The sequence below is a fragment of the Myotis daubentonii genome, chromosome 19 (genome assembly GCF_963259705.1).
Source record: "Myotis daubentonii chromosome 19, mMyoDau2.1, whole genome shotgun sequence".
In the NCBI taxonomy this organism is placed as follows: Eukaryota; Metazoa; Chordata; class Mammalia; order Chiroptera; family Vespertilionidae; genus Myotis; species Myotis daubentonii.
The window spans coordinates 28,023,945-28,048,241 of record NC_081858.1 but is presented as its reverse complement, the minus strand read 5'-3'; the positions used below and the strand labels follow the sequence as shown (position 1 = coordinate 28,048,241).

The 24,297-nt window shown below is 53.0% G+C and overlaps 2 protein-coding genes across 4 annotated transcripts; both read right to left on the bottom strand.

Annotated features, from left to right (window-relative positions):
- Nucleotides 1–438: 438 nt before the first annotated feature.
- On the bottom strand, nt 439–9,223 carry DDX55 (DEAD-box helicase 55). 3 transcript variants are annotated; one of them, XM_059676486.1, is made up of 15 exons: nt 9,061–9,223; nt 8,891–8,941; nt 8,711–8,797; nt 7,904–7,995; nt 7,763–7,825; nt 7,024–7,173; nt 6,103–6,292; nt 5,291–5,373; nt 4,015–4,146; nt 3,593–3,685; nt 2,605–2,719; nt 2,052–2,220; nt 1,504–1,793; nt 696–1,294; nt 439–618 (listed from the first exon to the last, which is right to left on the bottom strand). In XM_059676486.1, the coding sequence occupies exons 1-14, from the start codon at nt 9,166–9,168 to the stop codon at nt 1,118–1,120; spliced, it is 1,800 nt and encodes a 599-aa protein (XP_059532469.1). In that variant the 5' UTR covers nt 9,169–9,223; the 3' UTR covers nt 439–618; nt 696–1,117. The 3 variants fall into 3 exon arrangements, with proteins under 3 accessions (XP_059532469.1, XP_059532470.1, XP_059532468.1); XM_059676487.1 differs by having other exon boundaries at nt 439–586; XM_059676485.1 differs by having other exon boundaries at nt 439–632; nt 711–1,294.
- A 1,381-nt stretch (nt 9,224–10,604) lies between these two features.
- Nucleotides 10,605–17,983, bottom strand: TMED2 (transmembrane p24 trafficking protein 2). The gene is made up of 4 exons (XM_059676509.1): nt 17,697–17,983; nt 15,633–15,825; nt 13,077–13,184; nt 10,605–12,071 (listed from the first exon to the last, which is right to left on the bottom strand). Exons 1-4 carry the CDS (start codon nt 17,874–17,876, stop codon nt 11,947–11,949), a joined length of 606 nt encoding a protein of 201 aa, XP_059532492.1. The 5' UTR covers nt 17,877–17,983; the 3' UTR covers nt 10,605–11,946.
- Nucleotides 17,984–24,297: the final 6,314 nt, after the last annotated feature.

Here is a 24,297-nt window from a genome sequence, read left to right as displayed (position 1 = left end):
CACGTTAGACTATTGGCTACTTAACCCTCCAGACCCCGCCCCTCGTCCTCTGCCTGCAGTGATTGGCCTCGGCCGTTAGAGGATGCAGGCCCCTGACAGAGCAGGCGGCCCGAAGCCCGCGGGGCCTCAAGGGGCAGAAACACCTGCTCAGGTAGCATCGCTTCCCCTGGTGAACACCAGCCAGGGCGCAGCCTGGACAGCACTGAGCCAACGGAGCAGCTCACCGCCAGTGACGCCGCCCAGAACGCTCAGAAACGAAAACCCTGTGTCTGAAAGATGTGGAGCTTAAAGGTTTTGGACCTGAACGTTTAGCAATTGTACTTGGGAATACGCTCAGCATCTGTTCAAATAAATAACACGAAACACTGACTGGTCTCACTCAGTGCTGTGAGCTGAGCCAGGCCCCGCTGTGGAGACACGTACACACACACAGTGTAGTCAATTAGAAGGAAACAGTTTATTCAACAGAAGGCAGCATCTCTCCCAAAACATGACTAGCTGCCTCGATTTCTCAGATACTTCCCAATGACAGTCCTGGGGACCGTTCTCAGGACAGAAGGAAAACCCTGGGCCACTGGCCGCTCTGCTGTGCCCTGTGCACTGCACCAGAGGGAACGCCTGGCCCCCGTGCCCTGCACCAGAGGAAACACGTGGCCCCCGTGCCTGTGTTCCGTGCACTGCACCAGAGGAAACACGTGGCCCCCGTGCACTGCACCAGAGGGAACGCGTGGCCCCCGTTCCTGTGTTCCGTGTACCGAACCAGAGGGAACACAGTGCAGGGGCGGGGCACCCAGGGAGCTTGGGAGCCTGAAAGCACTAGGGAACTTTAAAAAGCCTGAAACCAAGTCTACTCCAGCATCAGTGCATTAAAAATAAGTATAAAATAGGCCCAGAAAAATGAGCTCTTTAATTATAGGTGACCCGTCAAATAAATACTGACATCTATTATTTACACCAAATAACTTCCTCCTCCTGTTGGACCTCAGGCTGGTACGTCTATAAAACGTTCAGGACGTGAGAGCCCCTCCCACCTCCTCCCCAGCCTGCACGTCAGCCCGCCTGCCAGGTCTGATCGCCGGAAAGGACGTGCACTCCCCGCTCACCTGCGGCCCCGGAATCAGCCGTCCCCCTCCACATCCGAGGTCCCCAGACCCACTGTCCTGATCGGCCCTTTGGCACTCGTCAGCAAGCCCGTCTCGAGCTCCTCTTCGGTGATCTTGCCTTTCTTAAACTTCTTCAGGAGCCGCGTGTCATTCAGAAGTTCCTCCATGTCCTCGTCCTCCAGGTCAGAGCCCTGCGTGCAGGAGAGACCAAGCCCCGAGCGCCTCAGTGACAGGGATCCGGGGGAGTAACACGCTCTCAGATGGGCTCCCACGAGCATAGGGCGTCCCCGTCACCGTAACACAGAACTGAGCTCCCTGGCAAGTCCTATCAGGAGACACTCCCTCCAGGGCCCGGGCTCAGATTCCAAGGCAGGTAAGTCAGTCAAACCTCCCGCCTTACCTTTTCCCTTTTCCTTTTCTTATTCATTTTCTTCTTCTCCCTTTTGGCCTTCTGCTTCGACCAAGCTTTATTTTTCACGAATCTTCTCCTCCCTTCGTTTTCTGTCTTCTCCTTCCTCTGCTGCTCCAGCAGTTTCTGCCGCTGCTTTTCCCTGATCTTATCTCTGAATGGAATGGTGTCCGTGTTGACGTCCACGGGCACGAAGTCCGGAAACTGCTTTCCCCTCAGCTCCGGCATCTTGGGCATCCTGAGCAGGGCGAAGCCTCGCGCCAGGGCAGCGAAGTCCAGATCTGATTCAACCAAGCACCAGGGTGAGACCGGCCCGCAGGAGGTTCCAGATCACTTTTCTAACCCAACGATCTCATGATCTCACTGCAACTAACGTAACTGCGTTTGTACTAAGAAGGAACACTCAGCAGCCAGCTCATTCCTCTACCCAAGCCCTAGGAGGCCTCCCGTTAGATGTTCAGAAAACACCCCGACACATGCCCAGCATTTATGAGACAGCAGCCTCGGACGGAGACAGCGCGGGCCGACGCCCGACTCACCCTTGAGTCTGAAGATGAGGCTGCACTCGTGCTTGGCGTAGGCCTGGACGAAGGACACGAAGGCCCGCATGCCCTTCTCAAACACGGCCCTGTCGGCCAGGGCCATGGCCCGCAGCTTCGGGAGGAGGTCCGCCGGGCGCTTCTGTGGCTGCATCTCCTGCAGGGGGCACTGCAGAGCCCACACTCACTTCCTGCCCCAAGGCTCCCCCAGAGCCAGGGCCAAGACGACCGAGGGCAAAACAATCCCCTTGCATCTCCGATCAGAGGCCACAGAGCCCAAACCCAGCCCTGGTGCTATACTGGATCCGAAGGTATTTAAAATTTCACATGACCACCCAACTTCTGGTTGGAAAATACGGCAAAGCCAGGTCCACGTTCCCACCCCTGTCCACCAGGGACACAGCTGGGGCTGAGCCAGGGCTGCCACCCGCGAGGAGGCGCGGTCTCCCCCCGGCCAGGTCCCCCCACTTCCATCACCACCGGGCCCTGTGAGCCTGCACCCCCATCTAAGTTCCCGACCACCTGCTGGGAAAGGGGCGAGAAGGCGGCTTACCTTTTGGTTGATCGCGAGGAAGTTGACGTAGGACTCTTCCATGGGGAGGAGGAACACCAGCGCGCTGCCGCCATGGCCGATGCGCGCGGTGCGGCCACAGCGATGCACGAAGGCACTGCGAACACAGGACACGGCGCATGTGACGGTGCTGAGCCAAGCACAGGCCCAGGGCCGCCGGGGCCCTGACCACCGCTCAGTCCCAGCCCCGCCCCTGACAAGTGTGGACACAGGAGCGTCGGCGACTATATATCCATTGCCAACCAGACAGGACTCTGTGAGGCACTAAACACGACTACACGGTGTTTACATTTATGCTTATCTGGTGGTACAGGCTGGACGTGGTCCTAGTAGAAAATTTGGAAAACAACAAAAAGTATAAAAAAGAAGATGACCTGTGAGCTTCCACCGACAAGGAACCATTATTACTGCTCTGTTCAGTTACAGGCATTTTCTACTTGGAAGCATTTATCAGTCATACATACTGTTTTCCTTAACCCTTTGAGTGAACCAATATCCTAGAAACTATGCTAAAATTGCCAAGGCATTTTTGCTGATTTTACAGTTTAGGAAAAAAAATTATGAATCACAAGTAAATGAAGTTACATATTCAAAAACATAAGGAAACCTTTATTACATTTGTTTTCATCTTTGACACATATTGTTTGCTGATTGTATTATAAAATACTAGTAGAAAAAAAAATTGCCGATAGCACTCCCGGCACTTTTGGCAAAAGACAGGAGGAGCGCAATCGCGCTCCCCAGCATTCAAAGGGTTAAACATGTTATCATGTCCATTTCTGCAGGAATTTGTAAAAAGTTTTTGAAAATGCCATTAGTTGCTGCAAAACCTGGTATCACTACGAGAGAGCCATGACATGCCCACTCGCCTATTTTTGCTGTTTAATTTTCAACTCGTCATTTTATCTGCCCCGAGACTCCCATTTCTCGGCGGTTCCTAGGCCGAGGGCAGCGCTCGGTCGCGCAGTACCTGGCGTTGCTGGGGGGGTCGTACTGCAACACCCAGTTCACCTCGGGGATGTCTATGCCGCGGGCCATCACGTCGGTGCACACCAGGACCCCGCTGGGAGGGAGACAGCGTCGTGAGCGGGGTGCCGCCCTTCCATCGCCAGCGCCTTACGTCTCAGCGAGGACAACGGGGGACAGGTCCCGGACCTCACAGTGACCACGACATGCAGGTCCCTGTTCTTACAGAGCTTACAGCCTCTCAGGGAAGCCAACAGCTGACTGAGGAAGTCGGCACAGCAAAGTGGGCTGGGCCAGGACAGAGGGGCAGGTGCGCATCTGCACAGAGAGGCCACGAAGACGAGGGAGGGGTAAACCACGCCCACGGAGCATCCAAGGCAGAGGGACATGCGGCGGCTGGAGCCGTGCCGTCCCGGCCAGGCCCACCTCTGCAGCTTGCGGAAGCCCATGAAGATCTTGTTGCGCTTGAACTTCATCTTCCCGTGAAGGCACATGATCTCCACGCCCTTCACCAGCGCCTCCAGGGCCTTGCCGTAGTATTCCACGCAGGCACAGGTGCTGCGAGGGGGACCGAGGGCTCAGGCGTGGGCCGCTGGTCCCCTACAACCAGACGCAGTGACGCCCGCCCTCCGGGAGAAGGCAGACTGCTGTGCGTGTCCACAGCTAAGCTCCAAATCCCCAACCCTCTCTGCCGACCAACTCCCCTCAAGCATGAGCTAGAACCCCCAGGACACATGCCACGCCTGAAGGGGATGCCGCAGCAAGGGGGGCCCCCGGCCCCCGAGAAACGGCTTAAACGGAAGTGGTCTTCCGTAACAAAAGCAACGACATCTTCAATGTGAAGTTTCATGAGATTTCCAAACGCTCCTGCTTCCCCTCTGGGGACCGGCTTCTCCCCCATCACCGACTCCCGGGCTCAGCAGGTAAGCCAGGTCCCCCCAAGCAGATCCACCCGAGGTATCTGGTCTGGGCGCCAAGTCACCCCAGGACGTCGCAGTGAGGGTGCGCGAGAGGGATGGCCACACAGCTCTCTGGGGCTCCCCGACCCTGTCTTCCCAACGGCTGGGCATCCAGCTTTGGGCGTCCGTGAGCTCGCTCTGCAGCGCCCCGCTAATGAAGTTCGCCCGCACCCCCTTTCATTGGGAAGGGCTCCAACCTGACGACACACCTGGTGCCGGTGAGGGGCCTGAAGCTTAGGAGCGGCCATGGGCGGGAGGGCAGAGCCTGAGCCGAAGTCTCTTCCTCCCGCAGGGCTCTCCCACCGCACCAGGCTACAGGTCCCAGCCGGCTCCCTCCTGCCACTCAGACCTCCTCTCCAAGGCCTGGCTCAGTGCCTGCCTCTCTGTCCCCACAAGTTCACGCCAGGGGACACAAGCAGTGAGATCCTGAATGCAATCTGTGCCTCCTAAAGTCTTTGTTTTGTGTGCGTGTGAGTGAGTGTGAGTACCAGGCTGTATTTCTCAGCTGGGGGTCAATATAGCCGCGACAACTGCAGAACACGGACCTGACTTGCGGAACACAGAGCAGCAGGACCTGCCTTCCTCGGGACTACGTTCTACAGGAGCTGAGTTTTCAGTTATTTGCAGCCAAAAGCATTCCTAACTGAGAAGCATCCTCACCGAGAGCGCCAACCCGAGGGCCGGGAGCCCAGGGCGCGTGTGTGGCTGAACCCCAGACCCGCCTCCAAGCCCGGGAGCGTTACCTGAAGAAGACCAGGTGCTTCTCCTGCTTGTGATTGCGAAGGAAATGGACCAGCTGGTTGAACTTCTCATCTGCCTTACACACCTGCAACGTAGAAGGAAAATGAGAAAAATAAACACAGACGCACTGACGACACTATTTCCCGTAGCGATGCTGCATTTCAGCCTTCACTTTAAGGGCCTGGCTTCCCGCACACACAGGACACGTGCGTCAGAACGTCCACCAGGCTGCCCAGCTCACTGAACGCAGTTCAAGTAAAAAAAGTGAGTCTTTGCAGCACCCTGCTTTAGCAGAGAGCACGTGTTCTACTTCCCCAGCTTTGCTGCGATGTAACTGGCTGGCAGATAAAACTGCACGTATTTAAGGTGTACAGTGATGGCCTTGATACAATGGCCACAATCAAGGTAACTGCCTGGCTGCTGCCCGGCCAGGTGTGGCTCACCGGTTGAGCATCGACCTCTGAACCAAGAGTTTACTGGTTGGATTCCCGGTCAGGCCACAAGCCCAGGTTGTGGGCCTGATACCCAGAAGGGGCTTGCAGGAGGCAGCCCATTGATGTTTCTCTCTCATCAATGTTTTTCTCTCTCTCTCCCTCTCTCTTCTCTAAATTCAATAAAAACATATTAAAAAAAAAAAAAAGGCAACATTACCTATCACACCACATGGTTACCTTGGTTTTCTGTGAGAACCCTTAAGATCTGCCCCTTAGCAAACTCAAGTACACACCCCGGCACTGAGTCCCATCACGGCTGCACCGAGACCCCAGGCACCACTGTGCCGGGCCGCCCGGACGCACGAGCATCCGGGGCTCACCATGTAGTGGTTCTCCAGGCGCGAGGGGGTCTTCTGGGTGCTGCTGGCCGCCACGCCCTTCTCCTTCACAGAGATGCGCACGGGGTTCCGCAGGCCTGCTCGCACCAGGTTCTCCACCTCCTGCGTCTGGGTGGCCGAGAACAGGCCCGTTCTCCTCTGCTTGGGCAAAAACCCCAGGATGCTGTTTATGCTGGAAAAAAGGGTGCAAACTGAACCCCTACATAGCGGCATAACCAGCAAACATTACATGATGATACTAAACATTACATTATACTAAACTTGGGAAAGACTGAAAGAGAAACTATCGCAGTATTTACAGCAAATGTTACTGAGAGGTGAGGTGATGAGTGCCTTTTATTTCTTCTTTATGTTCCCACTTTTCCAGTTTCTCTATGTAAGCACATAGTTGTGCTTTCACAAAATGGGGCAGTTCAAAGAAAGTGAAATTAAGACAAACTTTTTGAGACTAAAAACCAGTGAACTGCACATTTTAAATGGTTGAATTGTATGACATAGGACTCAGAACCCAATTGAGCTGTTTATTAACACACACACACACACACACACACACACACACACACACACACACACAAACTTTAAAAGAAACCATGAAGGGAAATGCATCTTAAGATGAAGAACTGGGCCCTGGCCAGGAGGCTCAGGTGGTAGGAGCACCATCCTGTACACCAAAAGGGTGAGGGTTCGATTCCTGATCAGGGCACATTAAGAGGCAACCTATCAATGTTTCTTTCTCTTTCTCTTTCTCTCTCTCAACATATCCTCGGGTGAGGGTTAAGGAAAAAAATGAATAAAATTTCAAAAGATGAAGAACTGGAGTTTATATTGTGGGGTAGAATTTGAGGGAGCAAACAATCTAATGCTGTGAAATTCATGTGTCCAATCGAGTCCGAAATCCAGTACCTGGCCTCGAACCCCATGTCCAGAAGTCTGTCTGCCTCATCCAACACCAGGACATCCAGGGACCTCACGCAGCTGGCCAGGTCCAAGCCCTCGGCCTTCCTCCGGAACATGTCCTCCAAGCGGCCTGGAGTCGCCACAATGATGTTCCCACTTGGAGAACAAAGTTAACATTGACCACACTTTCTGATCTTGGGGGTAATTTGTAATTCCAAACACATTTTATGTCCAACCCCCGAAGAAGTCACCTAGATCCCAGTGGAGAGAAAGGAGACACGTGAGCGGGAGGACAGATGAACGGGGAACTCCAGGTGACGTGCAGGTGGAAATCCCAAGCCCCCATTTTAGACCTGTCTGCAACCGCTGGGAGATGCCAGGGAGATGCAGGCAGACGAGTGGATGTGTGCGGACCTGGGGCTCAGGGCGAGGTCAGAAACCACCAGGAGGGATGAGGCCACTTAGAGAGCCCAGAGTGACCAAAGCAGGGCCCTGAGCCCTGTGCAGTCACTGGGGAGAGCTGGGGGGCCACAGCCCACACGTCCCTCCTCCTGCAGGGGTAGGGCTCGCTGGAGGGAGGGTCCGGGAGGGCCGAAAGGAAGGAGCCAGAGAGTAAAAAGGGAGACTGGCCTGGAGGAAACACCTTGCTGGGAGGGGAGTTCCCGGTTAAGCTGAGATCATGCATCCATTCCTCCTGGGTTCAGGGCCAAGGGCAAGCAAAGAACCGAGCAGCGAGGAAACGTACCCGTGTTCCTTAAACCTCGAGACATCCTCTCCGGGATTCCTGCCTCCGATCCAGAGAATCTGGCTGAAACAGGAAACAGGTCCTGAGCAGGCCAGGCACAGTCCCGGCCCGTGGCCAACAGGGGCCCTGCATCCCCTTTACCTGAACTGCGGGAAGGACTTCGTAAAATGCGACAGGACCTCATCTATCTGAACAGCCAGCTCTCGGGTGGGTGTGATGATTATGGCTCCAACCTGCGGGGGAGGGAGCCGCGATGAGCAGTGCACCGGGCTGAAGCTGAGCACATGCACCCGGACCCTCCACCTCACTGCCCGGGCTTGTGAGCAGCCCGGGACCCGGTGCACGTCCACTACTTTCACTCAGCCCATCCTCATGTTCTCGGCGGCCAAGAGGTGGTCCCCGGGCCACTGGCGGTCGGTGAGGTCTGAGAGGTTGGCAACGGCTGCCTTCAAGTGCCACGAACTCTGAACCAGCCAATACTGAACCAGTGCTCCTGGGGGCATTTTGGGGTGAGGTTCCTGGGAGCCTCGGGTCCCCTTTGCATCCACCAATCGATATAGAGGTTTGGCTTAGGTTTCTGTTTAAAGACGACGATTTAAAATGTCCTCTGAACTCACTGACATTGAACTCAGCCACCAGCACGTCCTCCACCTGAAGGCGGCTTGTCTAACACACTTTCTCCATAAGGCGCGCGCGCAGGCGGGCCGGTCTAACAGCGAGGTCTCCCGCAGAAATGCAAACATCACGGCGGAGTGTCTCCTGCTCAACCCCGGGGCTGCTCGCACTGGCGGGGGGGGGGGCGGGGGGAGCGGGAGCTGCAGATCAGTCTCCGGTGCAGACCGGCCCAGAGGCAGGATCCGCGCACCATGAGAACAGACTTCACCCCGTTTGCTGTCCGAGCATCTGACCAGCTTCCCAGCCAACTGTGCGCGGCCCGGGCCGCCTCACCTGACTCCTCTTCAGCGGCTCCTCCCTCCGCAGGAGGATCTCCAGGATGGGGATGACGAAGGCGAGGGTCTTCCCGCTGCCCGTGACCTGCGGGGGGACACGGGCGTGGTCGGCTCGTCCCCGCGGCTCCCTGCGGAGGGAGACGGGGGGGGGGGGGGGGCAGTCCGCACACGGACTCACCGCTTCGGCCGCGACGTCCTTGTTCCTCAGGAAGAGCGGGATGGTGGCGGACTAGAGGGGAGACGGCAGGGCACTGGTCGGAGACCGCCGGCGGCACGGAGCGGCGCGGCCATGCGGGTCTCCACCTGCCCCAGCGCCCGCAGGACCCTCCTCCCCGGCCGCGCCGGTACCTGCACCGGCGTCATGTACGGGAAGCCCAGCTCCCGCAGCGCGCCCAGCACCCGGGGGTGCAGCGGCACCGGCAGCGACTCCCAGGACCCCTCCGTCACGTGCTCCATAGCGAGCCCCGCTGCCACCGCCTCCGGAACGCCCGCAGCGAACACTTCCGCTTCCGCCCGCCGACCGGTCCGGCCGGGAACCGTGCTCGGGCTGCGAAGTTCCCGGGAGCGGAAAGGCGTCCTCGCCGCAGGTGACCGGGAAGCGGATAAGGGGGCAGTGAAAGCGGGCGGCGGGGGCCCGGCAGGTGCAGGGCTGCCCGTCCGGCGTCCGCGCAGCCACCGGGGCCGGGGCGCCTCTCACCCCGAGCGGCAGTTGGGCGGGAGGGATGGTGCCCCGTCTCTTTCTCCGCCGCGGGAGGCAGAGGGCAGCACAGTGCCGCGTGCGGGCCGGAGGAATGGACCCGGGCCGAGCCCCGGTTAACAGTAGGGGACCGTGTCCGGTACGTGACAGATGTTGGTTGCCTTCCTAGGAAGCTGCGATCAGATCCTAGACTAGAACCCTGCCGTGTCGTCCACGTGTTCCTCTTCGCTGGGGCACCGCGCACTCAGCGAGCTTCGGTGCCGGGCCCCATGGGCACCCCCTTCTCCGTTAATGCGCGAGGCTTCCGCTACTTCACCAGGGGTTCCCCTATCATCTCAGCGAGGCTTCCTCTCCTGCCAAAGCCACTCACCCACAGCGCCTGCCACTGGTGTAACTCACAGACGTCATCTCCCCGCTGGAAGGTAAACCCCACAATGGGCGATTTTCCTCTGCATCCCAGTGGCTCCCCTGGTAGGAAGTACACGGCCAGTATTTGGGGATGAATAAACGTCTTAAACTAAAGGAAGTGAAAAATAAAAGCCCAAGGCAAGTTTCACTGAAACATGTTCACCTCCTCAAAACCCCGCTGAGCACTTTTATAGACGGACGTGCGCAGAGCTCTGAAAACGAAGCCGGAGGAAAGGGCAGCGCTGCCCCTGCATCTGGGGCTCTGCTTACTACGTTCTGGACCTTCTCCGAGCCCGTTTATTTCCAAAATAAGAATAATGTCGCCCAGCGTAACGGTGGTTTTGAGGAATAATGAGACCGACGGTGTCGCTCAGCATCCTGCCAGGACACTCCCCGGTGCTCAGTCAATGCCAGGCTTTCGTACTGCTGGCAGCCCCCAGTGAAGGGAGGGAGGGGACCATTCCTAAAGGGGAGGTTTAGTTTTCTGGTCACTCCACCTGGGAGCCTTCGGCAAATCTCTCTCTTAAACTTATTCCCCACATCCAACAGGTGGATGAATAAAAAACCACCCAAAACTACTTTTTCCACATGGAATAAAAGATGTAAACATTGACCCGTGAAAGAAACCACACGGGAACCTAACATTGGGCTCCTGTTCACTATCATCAAGTTTACGGATATAAAAAGTAACACTCAGAAACCATGGACATGGCTCATTCCAATTATGAATAGAAAACGGGTATATAATAAATGTGAATAATCAATATAGAAAACAGAATACAAAGACTGTTTTTAAAAAGAATTGTTTATTTACTGACCCTGGGGCAGATTCGATACACAACCAAATTTAAATTTACATATTTTAATTCAATTTTGAAGTGTGTTCTCACACACGCAGAAAAACTGGCATGCAACAGTTGTCCTAAGGTAAAACTCAGTCACCTTAAGCTGCTGCCAAGTATTTTCACCCAAGGTTGAAAAAGTGTTTGTCCTGAACATGAAAACCGGTAACAAATTTAAATTAATTCTATAAAACTCATTACTTGTAGTTTTACCTTTGCAAAGATCCAAAAAAATGTACAAGTAACTAAAATACATCAGTCACAACATAATCCTGGATCATCCCCACACCAAACCTGAGGCTCCTTCAATTTTAAACACATCATCAGAGACCAAGAGAAAGTCATTTCGTTTTATACAAAATAAAATTCACATGTGCCAAAAAAGACCCAAGAGAAACAAAACCAAAACCCTAGTACTGACAGTGCTGTCGGTACCCTCATTAACAAGTGGCCAAAGGCCACTGATCAGAACTAAAATAGTGGCTGTATCTCACTCACTGCAACGAAATCCGAGAGGCTCCGCCGTGTGCGTGAGAAACCAGATTTCCCCATGACGTGAATGCAGACCTCCCAGGTGCCCAGAGTGGAGAGTGTGCCAGCAGAGGAAGCACAAGCGCTACGCCGCTGCAACCCCAGGGAACTGACTCTACTAGAGACTTCTTACAAGGTTAGGCGGAAATCAACAGAAGGTTATTCGCTGTGTCATCAATGTAGTAAAGGCGACGTCCTTAAGTTCTAAGTAAAAATTTGGGGGGGGGGGGGATGTTGTTGGGCTGTCTTATCTTTAACGCAAAAACAAGATAGACGAAGTCTAAAAGAACCAAGCTGGTAGCACACTCTGCAGTCACAGAGCTGCCATTAGGTGGGTAGAAAATGTCCATTCAGACTGTTGTTTCTCTTAAGAACTAAACAAAACGAATCTTCAATGACTTGAACTTCAGGATAAGGGGTCAAAAGAATGCAGTCACTTTAGTAAAGTACTACCCTGAACAAACTGCATTCTGTGAAAACAAAAGAAGATGTAAGAAGTACTACATGCCTACATTTCACTTACAGTGTTCAAGCTCTGGAAGGGCCTGTATAATGAGGCAGAATTCAAATACATTGTGCCAATCAAATGTCAAATTCTTACTATCACTTTCCCAATATCTATTAATCACCAAGAAACATAGGCTGTGAATGTACAATTCAGGAAATAAAAACATACGAACTAAATGACATTATTATGACCAAGATGTTTGGTAAACAGTGAATTATGAGTTTCGGATCATCAGAAAAAAAGGCTTTTTAAACAACCCTCCGGACTTCAAAAAATCTCTTCAGGTAGTAGATCTGTCCCAACGTCATGGCAACTAAAACAAGAGCTTCGAAGAAGGACCAGAGAACCACTCTGCTGTTCGTGTTGTCGTTGACTGTTGAGGATAAACAAACAAACACAATTTAACAGCAACAACAGAGAGGCATGAAAATCATCCCCTGCTCTTACCCTGTGTGAAAGTCATATTTGCACACCATTCGTAGTACTTTAAATACTTTTGTCCCCAAGCAACTCGACAGTTAGAAGCAGAGAATTTTAGACTTAAATGGACCTTTAAGGTTCAGAGTACAGTCAAGTATAATCTGCTTATTTCGTATGGGGAAGAGAGAAAGTTACCTGCCCAAGGTAACACTTCTAGGGTTAAAATCCAACCAACGTTCTTTCTCCCTCACATTGAAACATCCCTACATTATAATCTTTTTTTTTTTTTTTTTTTTTTTTGCTGAATCAGAAAATTGACTTTTAACAAAATTAAGGGATTATTTCAAGATCACAGTTACCCAGAAAGCACTACTTACTAAATCAAAATGTGTCTCTTTAAAAAAACAAAACAAAAAACATTTATTGAGCACCTACTGTGTACGTGGCATTTGTTCTAGGTGGGGGAGATTTCTCAGTTTCATGGACCAATATTGATATTCACTACCAACCCGGAACAAGTCTCATGATTTATCCACTCACTAGCTAAGGAGTTAGTTCTTAAAGTGACAGTCGTGACTGTATATTTTATTCTCGATTTATATCACACTCTTCCAAGTTTCTGATCAAATTCTATAGCCTCAACTTTTTAGAATAACTAGGTAGACACAGCACTCAAGTCTCCTTTTTGAGTGAATGTCCTTTCTCCTAAACTCAAGGGTCCCCACAAGACCTGCAACCAGGGGAGCAATGTGCCAATAGTAAGCTGGCGGAGTACAAAGCTCCACAGACACATCTACTCAAAAGATAGCCTCGCACGGGTGCTTCTTAAGTCAGTGCATTAGTATGATGTTTGCAAAACTTCCACACGAGGGAAACGGAGGCCGGCGGCGGGTGGTGCCGCTCCAGCGTGCCCTGGCGCACGCCTGCCGCGGGCCAGCAGCCCTGTGACCAGACTTACTTGCTCTGTGTATCCTCTCCCGCACTTCCATGTACTCCTGCTCGTGCTTCACCGCGGTCATGGCCACGGCCAGCTCGTTGATCATTTCCTCCAGCTTGTTCTGGTGAGCTGCAGGGGGTTGGGAAACAGTCAGCACGGCTTAGGAATCTCTCTGAGAAATACGCAGAAAGCAATCAAAATCTCCCTCAGAGAGGACATACAAAAGCAGCTATTTTTAGAAATGGCTCCGACAGCATTTTGGATCCTTGATGACAACTTAATTCTCAAAGCATTTCTTTAAAGTCCATTCCTAGTAAACAAAATCTCTTTCAGGGTAGAAAACATACTCCACAATCCTGACTAAAGGAAGACACCCTCAGGAATTAATTCACGGAACTGCTGCTACGGGAAGCTCACCGTCCTGACCGCTGACCAAGGAGGGAGAACGGAAGGGCGGAGCACAAAGTATCAAAGAAAGGCAGTCCCGGCAACACCCCGGCACTGATCTATAAATATTAAACTGAGATCGAAACCTACTCCTAGTAACGCTACTGTTAACTGAGGGGCAGAATCAAACGGACTCTTAATCTCGGAGGCTGAGCAGAGACAGAGACATTCCTGGGAAAACCCGCCGCCGCTCCACACCGTCCGGGAGCCCCTGCGGGAGCAGCAGCTCTGCCGGGAAGCTCAGCTGCACGAGGCCGACAGCGGGTCCTCTTTGGCCCGGAACGGGTCCCAGGGGAGCCCACAGCTCTGAAGCGCCGGCGCACACTGCGGTAGCACCGTGTTCTGGCGATGGGGAACGGGCAGGACGATCTCTGCCCGGAGGGCCCCCTGGAGGGGCGTCATCGGGAATTCCCCAGCGCACGGAGGACACGGAGGACCTGCGTGTCCGGAGGGAAGCCCAGGGCCCCCACTGTCCGTGCCGGGTTGCAACTCAGACCCCCTCGCCCCTTCCCTCCGGACGCGCGTGCTACGGGGCCCTGGAGCGCAGGGTTCCTGGGGGCGGAAGTGCCGACATTGGGGACCAGGTAATTCCATTGTGAGCAGCTGCCCGGTGCACCCACCAGCCATGCGAGTCAAACTGGCTCCTGATATCGCCAAGGGGCCCTTGGGGGCGAAAATCATCCCGAGTGGGAACCACTGCGTTAGAGGAAGGCTTGACAGCTGCCATTCACTGCCATGAACAAGCAAAAGCAAGAATTTTAAATATTGTGTTAAGGATTATTTAGAGATTAATTCAATATTCACATTCATCAGCCAACGGCTTCTAACTACTTAGAAAGGACTAATTTCCAGAAAACAAACAAACACAAAGCCCTTCAAACTCCCAATTCTTCTTGAAAATTAGCCAAGTCCTACCCTGTAAATGGCCCTGAAAAGCAAGAGCAGGAATTACTAAGTAGTATGAGCTTCTAAGTTCCAGAGACTTCAAAACCTAACCACGTCTTCAGGATATAATCACTCCACTGTCTGCTCAGTACCTACAGCAAACGTTATCAGGGCCACAGTATAAAATGCGGGGCCTGCTCCTTCCCCAGAACCCTCACCTGCAGGGTGAGCAGCCCCTCCCCCAGTGCCAACCGCTGGCTCCTGGTAAACAATTCATCCAGAGAATCAATTCAGGGCTCAGTGCGGGTCAGCTGAGGAATGAAAACCCATCTAGCTGCAATGTATGGTTGAAAGAACTTTTGTCACAAAATCTGGACATGGCTCTTAGAACTGTATTTCATATCCAACCAAGTTTCAAGTTAGAAAGCTTTAATAATCATTAAAACAAGGCTATAAAATACCTCCGACAAAGTCAATAGGACCACTTGCTATTAACTATGTTTAAGACTTGCTTGTCCAATTATAGTCGAACATGTCCACCCTTCGCATTCACTTAAAATGTCCACGGCTATTTTCCAGCGGTATTAATTTAAAGCGACCTAACTGTATCTCCTGTCAACCAAATAAAAACCACAAAAAACACTCACTCTAATTAGGTGTAGGGTTGTTGTTGTTGTTTCATTAAGACAAAAACCACTCTCATGCCAACAAACTGAGGTTAGAAAGAAGGAAAGCAGAAATTAGGGAACAGCGAGCAAACGTGTGCAAAAAGGCAATCCACCTACCATCCCAGGTGTCTCCACCACCTAAAGGAACGTTTAACATATGAACACAAAAAATAAAACAAAATGTTTAGCCAAACTAGTCATGTTCACAAGGGAGCAAACGAAGAGGAAGGGCCAGGACTGGCAAATTCAAGAACAAGCACCCGCAGACCCAGGGAACCGCTCGCTCACAGCAGCACAGAGTGCAGGCTGCTGCCGGGGCCACTGTAAAGAGCTAGAACAGGAACTCGAACTTCAGAAACCGCGTTCTGTGAATCGGGAGGTCTGGGTAAACAAGTGTTTCACAAAAGGTTTCTGCCTTTAAAGACAGGATGACACAAGAGGCAGGGGGGCTGGGAGGAAAAAGGACAGTGGTGAAACTAGAATAAGAAATCAAAATAAATATTCCATTCGATGACAAAAGTGAGCAGAATTAATATTCTCTCTTGGGAGGGGGCACACTCCTGAGGGCCCGTCTCACCTTCTGTTTCCATGTCTTGTCCTTTGGGGGCCTCCCCAATATCAATGGTGAACATCACTATCTTTGGGGTCATGGTGGACATCCTGTTGCTAAAGCAAAACTTGTATGTTCCATCCATGTGAGCAGCAAATGTGTATTTCCCACTGGACTCCCGGTCTCCTTTGTATATTCCTTTATTATCAGGCCCTGTAATCTGGAGGCAGGAGAGAAACGCAGATGTCGGGAAAGATGTCAAATGAGAAACGTGTAAGTGCGGAAATGTAAATTTCAAAATGCACTCTTCACTTCGCCCCGCCCACCGGGCTCCGGCCAGGAAACAGGCTGTGTATCTCATCCCCTGTCAACGCTGACATTTGTCTATTTCAACCTAAAGCAAACCCCTCCGAAGGAAAAACGCACCTGACACCCCGTGTCTATGTGGCCTGCTGCCTCCACCACCCGCCCAAACACACAGCCACTACCGTCAGAGGCGAGAAACCTCACCCGCCGGCTGGCGTGGCTGTGGGTGAGGGGCGACCCATAAACCAGGAGGTCACAGTGCGATGTGCCCTGACCGGGTTGCGGGTTCGATCCCCAGTGTGGGACGTGCAGGAGGCAGCCAACCCACAATTCTCTCTCATCATTGATGTTTCTCTCTCTCTCTCTCTCTCCCTCCCTCCCTCTCCTTTCGTCTGAAATCTATAAAAAACATATACTTTTTTTTAAGCAAGAAGCCTCTTTAAAACTAAGACTTCCGAGCAAGGGGCAGCCCTGGGTTCCCTGGGTATCACTTCCAACCGGTGGAGGCACCCGCGTTACCCGAGAGGCCTGAGGCCCAGGGAAGGACCAGGGCAGTGACGGCGAACCTATGACACGCGTGTCAGAGGCGACACGCGAACTCATTTTTTTGGTTGATTTTTCTTTGTTAAATGGCATTTAACTATATAAAATAAATATCAAAAATATAAGTCTTTGACTATGGTTGCAAAGATCAAAAAATTTCTCTATGTGACAGGGCACCAGAGTGAAGTTAGGGTTTTTCAAAACGCTGGCACGCCGAGCTCAGAAGGTTCGCCGTCACTGGCCTAGATGGACATCAGGAGGCCAAGCTCTCACCAACCGGGACCCAGGGCGGCTGGCCTGGCTCGCCTCGCTCCCTCCACAAGGCCCTCCACTGCCCACCGTGGGCGGAACAGCTGACCCCGGGCATGTCCAGTCGCTCCTTCCAGCTGCCCTTCTGCCTGGGCTCCGCGTGCATGGCGTCCTCTGCGCCCGACTCCCTAACTCGCTGCCACGTGGGAAACCCTTCCACCCGAGTAAGTTCATGCCCACGGGTGAATGTGAACATTAACTCCACGTGACTCCCCGCCCACCCCACCCCCCAAAAAAAAGTTAGAGGGGAGTCATTCCCTTGGTTTAAAAAAAAGGAAAAAGTATATCCGTTTAGGGACTGGTTTCTTCACCTCCCGTTTCTCCAGATACTTCACTGCAAGCGCTCCCCTTACAATGCGAGGCCCATCGCCGCCTCCGTCCCCGGCGGAGGGGCTACACGGCACTTCCCGGGGAGGCGGGCACCGGCGGGTCGGACGCTCGGGCCGTTTCCGGGGAAAGTAAAGAACCGCGCGCACGTCGGCCGGGAGCCCTCGGTAACTTCCGATCTGCTTCCCCGAAGTTCCCACGCCGCGTGCCCACGGGGATCGCGTCGGGACGGAGGGCACCGCTCCCCGGACCGAGTCCTGCCGGCGCCGCGCCGCGGCTGAGAGGCGCCCTCCGCCCCGGGCGACTCAGCCCCGCGAGAGGTCCCCGGGGACCCGCCGTCCAGCTGTCAGCCCAGCGCCTCTAACGGAGCAGCGGGTCCGGATCGAGGGCCGCCCGGGACCCGGGACCGCGCGGGCGGCGGGACCAAGGGCCGAGACGGCGTGGCCGCCGCGGTGGCCCGGCCTCTCCCGGGACTCGGACAGCGGCCTCCCTGCCCGCCCTCCCCCCCAGCCCCGCGCCCTCCGCAGGCCCCGCGCGCGGCCCGGCCGCCGCCAACCCCCGAGCGGCCGCGCGACCCCGCCTCGGCCCCGGGCAGCGCGCCCGCACCTCCACGTCGATGTCCAGGAAGCCGCCCTCGGCCACCTCGAAGATGAGGCCCATCTTGGTGCCCGAGGTGACCCGCTCGAAGAAGCACTCCTCGGCGTGCGCGTCGATGCTGACGAAGTAGCCCGAGGCCGTGGCCAGCAGCGCGGCCACGAGCACCAGCAGCTCAGCGAGCGTCACCATGGCGGGGCTGGGGCCGAGGCCAGGTCCGGGACTGCGGCCTCCAGAGCTGCCGCCTGCGCCGCCACCGCTGCCTCCCAGCCGCCACCGCCTGAGCCCCGCCCCTTCCGGCTGCGCCACCCGCGGGGGCTGATGCGGGCGCCGCGGATTGGCAGGCGCCGGCAGCTGCCACGTAACGGACGCACGGCGGCCGCCGAGGGACACGGCGGCTGTGAGCGGCCCGCGCCTGGACGGTGGCTCCGAGGGACCAAAAACCGTCGGCCCCACGTCCTTTTCCCCGTTCGCGCGCAGCCTTCCATTCACGTGGACCACGCAGCGAAGCGAACAGTCCCGAGGAACCTCGCCTGTGGGCTTGCAGTAGCCTCTTTGGATCGTTCAGAAAGATGGCGAAAGATTTGGAGGCAACAGAAGGAGTGGGCCCACTGCACGGGAGACCATATTTGCCCATGCTATCTCAGATAAGGGTTTAATCTCCAACATTTACAGGGAACTCATGCAGCTTAACAAAAGGAAGATAAACAATCCAATCAAAAAAGGAGCAAAGGACCTAAATGGACACTTTTCAAAAGAGGACATTCAGAAAGCCAAGAGACATATGAAAACATGCTCAAAGTCACTAATCATCCGAGAGATGCAGATCAAAACAGCAATGAGGTACCATCTCACACCTGTCAGACTGGCTATCATCAACAAATCCACAAACGACAAGTCTGGAGAGGATGTGGAGAAAAAGGAACACTTGTGCACTGCTGGTGGGAATGCAGACTGGTGCAGCCACTATGGAAGACAGTATGGAGCTTCCTCAAAAAACTAAAAATGGAACTCCCATTTGACCCTGTGATCCCACTTCTAGGAATATATCCCAAGAAAACAGAAACACCAATCAGAAGGGATATATGCACCCCTATGTTCATAGCAGCACAATTCACCATAGCTAAGATCTGGAAACAGCCTAAGTGCCCATCAGCAGGTGAGTGGATTCGAAAACTGTGGTACATCTACAGGATGGAATACTATGCTGCTGTAAAAAAGGTCCTACCATTTGCAACAGCATGGATGGACCTGGAGAGCATTATGCTAAGTGAAATAAGCCAGTCGGAGAAAGATAAATATCACACGAGCTCACTATATGTGGGATATAATGAACAACATAAACCGATGAATAAAAATAGACCCAGAGACAAGGTAACACTGAACAGACCGTCCAACCTCAGAGAGAAGGGGGGGGAGTGCCGCGGGGGCGGGGATTAGAGATCACCAAAGGACTTGTATGCATGCATATTAGCATAACCAATGGACACAGACGGGGGGGGGGGGGGCTTGTCCTGGGGGATGGGAGTGGCGGGGGGGGGGGGGCAGGGGTCAATGGGGAAAAAAGGAGACATATGTAATACTTTAAACAATAATATATATATATAAATAATTTTTTAAAAATTGGACTGGAAGGAATGAGAGATGGGGGCCAAAGCAAGGGCTTTGAGATGTTATGTTGGCCTCCCTGCGCCCTGCAAAAATCAACGGGGAAAGGGTGGAGGCGGGTACAGATAGGCCAGGAGGGGAACACGAGGGGATGTTGACAATGTTTTACATCTTCACCTAAATAAAGGTATATGAGTGTTTACATAGCTTTATAATCAAGAAGATGTATACTTACGACTAATGCACCTTATTTTACTGTAAAAAAAATTGTTTTAACTTTGTCCACATCCTCCAGAATTAGAATCCTCTCGGTTCCCCCACAGACACGCCAGACCCCCTTAGCTCTTGCCAGCTGCTAGGACTTTTTTTCCCTGTCATACTCCTACTCACCCCTCAAAATCCAGCTCGCACCTCACTTCCTCTCGTCTGAATCCCTCTGCCCAGCACGGGCCCTTCCCTCTGTGCTCACGATGCAGATTTGTGCCTCCTGCGTTATGGTTAGTTACCAGCCTGCCCCTCCCCACCCACCCCCACCCCATGAGGTGCTCTCAGGCCCATGGAAGTGAGTTGAGTTCTTTGAACTGGCCAGGGGTGAGGAGGGCTAGGTCGTCACTCCAGCGTTGGGACCTTAACTGTGTCACATGTCCGCTTTCTTGACCCGTAAAGGGAAGAACGCCGCCTGCCTGTTTCTCTGGTTAGGCTCAGGTGGCACCGCATATGTGCACGTGCTGCTTGAGGGACGGTTTCTTAAAGACATTGGGCAACAGGGGGCAGCAGTGGCCCAGTTTCCACCTTTGGTGTGGAGACAGGGGAGCCGTGATGAACTGTCCTGAACTGTCCCCCGCCGCTCCCATCCCCCAGGACAGCGTGTGATGGGGCCCAGGAGTGTAGCAGTGGCCCCCCGAGACCCCACCGTCCGGCTGCGGCGGTGGCTTCTCCTGGCAGGTCGGTTCTGTAGTGTTATTCTGGGAGCCATCCCTGGAGGAGGCTCGCTGAGCCCGGAGCCTGCTCTCCCAGCCTCACAGCCCACGGGTACGCCTGCTTCCCTGTATTAACTCTCTTTCTGCTTAAAATACCTGCAGCGGTTTCCTATTCAATGGGATCAAGCTGATGGACGAGCCTTTTGACTGCCCAAGTCACCGACTCTGTAGAAAAGCGCCAAGAAGAGCAGGCGGCTGCCGTGGCCAGTGGTTGAGCATCGACCTATGAGCCAGGGGCTCACAGTCTGACTCCTGCAGGTGGCGGCTCCATCCCCGGTGTGGGGCACGCAGGAGGCAGCCCATCCCTGGTTCCCTCTCATCATGGATGTTTCTATCTCTCTCTCCCTGCCCCTTCCTCTCTGAAATCAATAAAAAATAGATTTGAAAAGAAAAGTGCCAAGAACACTTTTTATCTAGACATTAGATATGTTCATTTTCATCTCTGAACGGATTCAAGAATATGTAAACCCCACCTGTCAGGGATTTAAAATGTGGACAATGAGTTGTCTGTTGTGGGGGTTTTATTTTCTAAATCAGGGGACGGTCGCAAATTCAAATGCCTTCGGGGACCAGCCAGTTTGTCTGCATGACAGATGGCACCAGCTGAAGGCAAGAGGGAGGGGGGAGGACTTCGGCAAACTGTACCCTAGAGGCGGCTCCCGAGCACATTCAGCTCAGTTTTTGGAAAACACGGCGGTGGCCAAGCCAAAGACACAGCCGGAAGCCATCTGTACGTTTATATGTTACGTTACAAAGGCAATTGTTCTATCAAATGCTTAGAAGAGAGCCCATGGCTAACCACAGCGCCGTAAGCTAAGCCCGGGCGCTATTCGCTACAGTTCCTTCCTGCCCAGGTCTTCCTTCCGAGCCTCGGTGTCATGACTGCGCCTCAGGGGTCTTTCCGCGCTGTCTCAGGATGAAGGCAGGTTGAGACAAACAAGTGCTTTAAAGTCATTTAGGTCAGTTTGTGGTTTAGACTTTTTTTTTATTTTTATTGATTTCAGAAGAGAAGGGAGTGGGAGTGAGAAATAGAAACATCAATGATGAGAGAGAGTCATGGATCGGCTGCCTCCTGCACACCCCACACTGGAGATCAAGCCTGCAACCCGGGCCTGTGCCCTGACCAGGAATCGAACCGTGACCTCCTGGTTCATAGGTCGATGCTCAATCACGAATCACGCCAGCCGGCAGTAAAAACTTATTTGAGAGAGAGAGACCTAGCAGGTTTGGCTCAGTGGATAGAGCGTCGGCCTGTGGACTAAAGGGTTCTGGGTTCGGTTCCAGGGGCACACGCCCAGGTTCTGGGCTCCATCCCCAGTGGGGGGGGGCATGCAGGAGGCAGCCAGTCAATGATTCTCTCTCATCATTGATGTCTCTCTCTCTCTCCCTCTTCCTTCCTCTCTGAAATCAATATAATATATTTTAAAAAATAAAAATCAAAAAAGAGAGATGAGGCCGAACTGGTTTGGCTCAGTGGATAGAGCATCGGCCTGCGGACTCAAGGGTCCCAGGTTCGATTCCGGTCCAGGGCATTGTACCTTGGTTGCGGGCACATCCCCACTGGGGGGTGTGCAGGAGGCAGCTGATCGATGTTTCTCTCTCATCGATGTTTCTAACTCTCTATCCCTCTCCCTTCCTCTCTGTAAAAAATCAATAAAATATATTTTTAAAAAAAGAGCCAAAGCCGGTTTGGCTCCGCGGATGGAGCGTCGGCCTGCGGACTGAAGGGTCCTGGGTTCGGTTCCGGTCAAGGGCATGTGCCTGGGTTGCAGGCGCTTCCCCAGTGGGGGATGTGCAGGAGGCAGCTGATCGGTGTTTCTCTCTCATCGATGTTTCTAACTATCTCTCTCCCTCTCTGTAAAGAATCAATAAAATATATTTTAAAAAATAAATAAATAAAAATTAAAAAAAAAAGAGAGAGAGAGAGAGAGATGAGGAGTGGACAGAAATTGCTCGCCTTCTCCCGCGCACCCCACCCTCCGGTCCACCCCTCCACGCTCAGGACAGTTCCGAGACTCAGTGGCTCCACACATCCGCCCAGACACATCCCGCAGGCCCAGTCACCAGCTCGGCGTCCTTGCGAAGCCGGGCCAACCTGGATAATGTTCCGCCTAGACCCCTCTTCCTCCTTTTCTGCCTCACTTCCCTCTCCCTCGCTCTCCTCTCCGTGGTACTACACTCATAAGGCATTAGCTCATATTTTTTTTTAAAGGAACCCATACAAAAGCAATGGGTGATTTTTAAAAAATATGTTTTTGTTGATTTCAGAGAGGAAGGGAGAGGGAAAGCTAGAAACATCCATGATGAGAGAGAATCATGGACCGGCTGCCTCCTGCACGCCCCGCACTGAGGATGGAGCCCGCAGCCCGGGTCTGTGCCCTGACCGGGAATCAAACCGTGACCTCCTGGTTCCTAGGTTGAAGCTCAACCACTGAGCCACGCCGGCCGGGCAGGGGATCCACATCTTAATACCACCACATCGGGGGCTAAGATTTCAACCTCTGAGTCTGGGGGAACGTGGTCAGCTCATGCGCGGTCTATGGCAACGGCATAGGAAAGCGACGCTCAAGTGGCCCAAAGTGGCCTCTCTGAGCGCAGTGCGGTGTCAGGGCCCTGTGGTCTGATGTTCCAGGAAGTGGGGACTTCTCCTTCCACACAATCACGGCTCCTCTCTGCCACGTGCCCAGCCCGACTGGCTCACATCTGCCCGCAGGCAGCTCTTCCGACCTGCCCCTGACGGGGGGGGGGGGGGGTCCCCAGCACCCACTCATCCTTCCTCCCATTCCAGGTCTTCAAATCTCCCTTCTCTGACCCATGGCAGAGGCAAGACTTGTGCTCATCCCAGGCACTTCTTCAAGACTGTTTTGGGTTTGTTTGTTTTTTACATGTTTATTGGGATGACATTGGTTAATAAGCGCTGCAGTCTTTTTTTATTATTATGAAAAAAATGCTAATATTACAGAAGGACCCAGAATAGAATAGTATAATGAACTCCCGTGGTCCCATCACCCAGCTTCGACAGTTATTAACCAAATGGCCAGTCCTTATTTCATTCATATTCCCAACCATCCCACCCTCCCACCCTCCCAGTGGGTTATTTTAAAACAATGCACAGACATTATGTCATTTTACTCTTACTAGGTGTACCGGTTAATAATGCAGATTTTTTTCAATCGATGGAGTTACACGTATGCTGATATATATGCGATTTGATACGTGTGCTATTTTGTTGTATGGACAACAAGCTTCAAAACTTCCTATGTCAAATTTGTTGAAGGTATTAACTCATAGATATTTTTACGCTTAAAAATGTTGAATTTTGTGCCAAAAAAAGAGGATTTGCGGGGAATTTTAATTCATTACTTTATTTTGAAGAAAAGTGCTGCTGAAAGTGATCGTATACTAGGGAAGCTTATGGGGAACATGCTCCATCTCAAGATACCTGTGAACGCTGGTTTAAACGCTTTAAAAGTGATGATTTCGATGTGAAAGACAAGGAACGTCCAGGTCAACCGAAAAAGATGGAAGACCGACAATGACAAGCATTATTGGGTGGAGATGCGTGTCCAACTCAGAAACAACTCGCAGGAAGACTCAACGTGGCTCAGCAAACCATTTCCGGCCGTTTACAAGCAATGGGAGCCATTTTAAAGGAAGGAAAGTGGGTGCCACACCAACTGGACGAAAGGCAAATGGAAAACCGAAAAGTCATCAGTAAAATGTTGCTTCAAGGCACGAAAGAAAGTCTTTTTGGCATCGAGTTGTGACTGGCGATGAAAAGTGGATTTATTTTGAGAATCCCAAACGCACAAAATTAGGGGTTGATCCAGGTCAACCATCCACATCGACTGCAAGGCCAAATCGCTTTTGATGGGATCGGGAAGGTGTGGTGTATTAGGAGCTGCTAAAACCAGGTGAAACTGTTAGTACTGATCGCTACCGACAACAAATAATCAATTTGAACCAAGGCACATCTAGCCTCTCCTTCACCCAGGCGGGCAAAGGGACCCCCACAGAGACCCTCT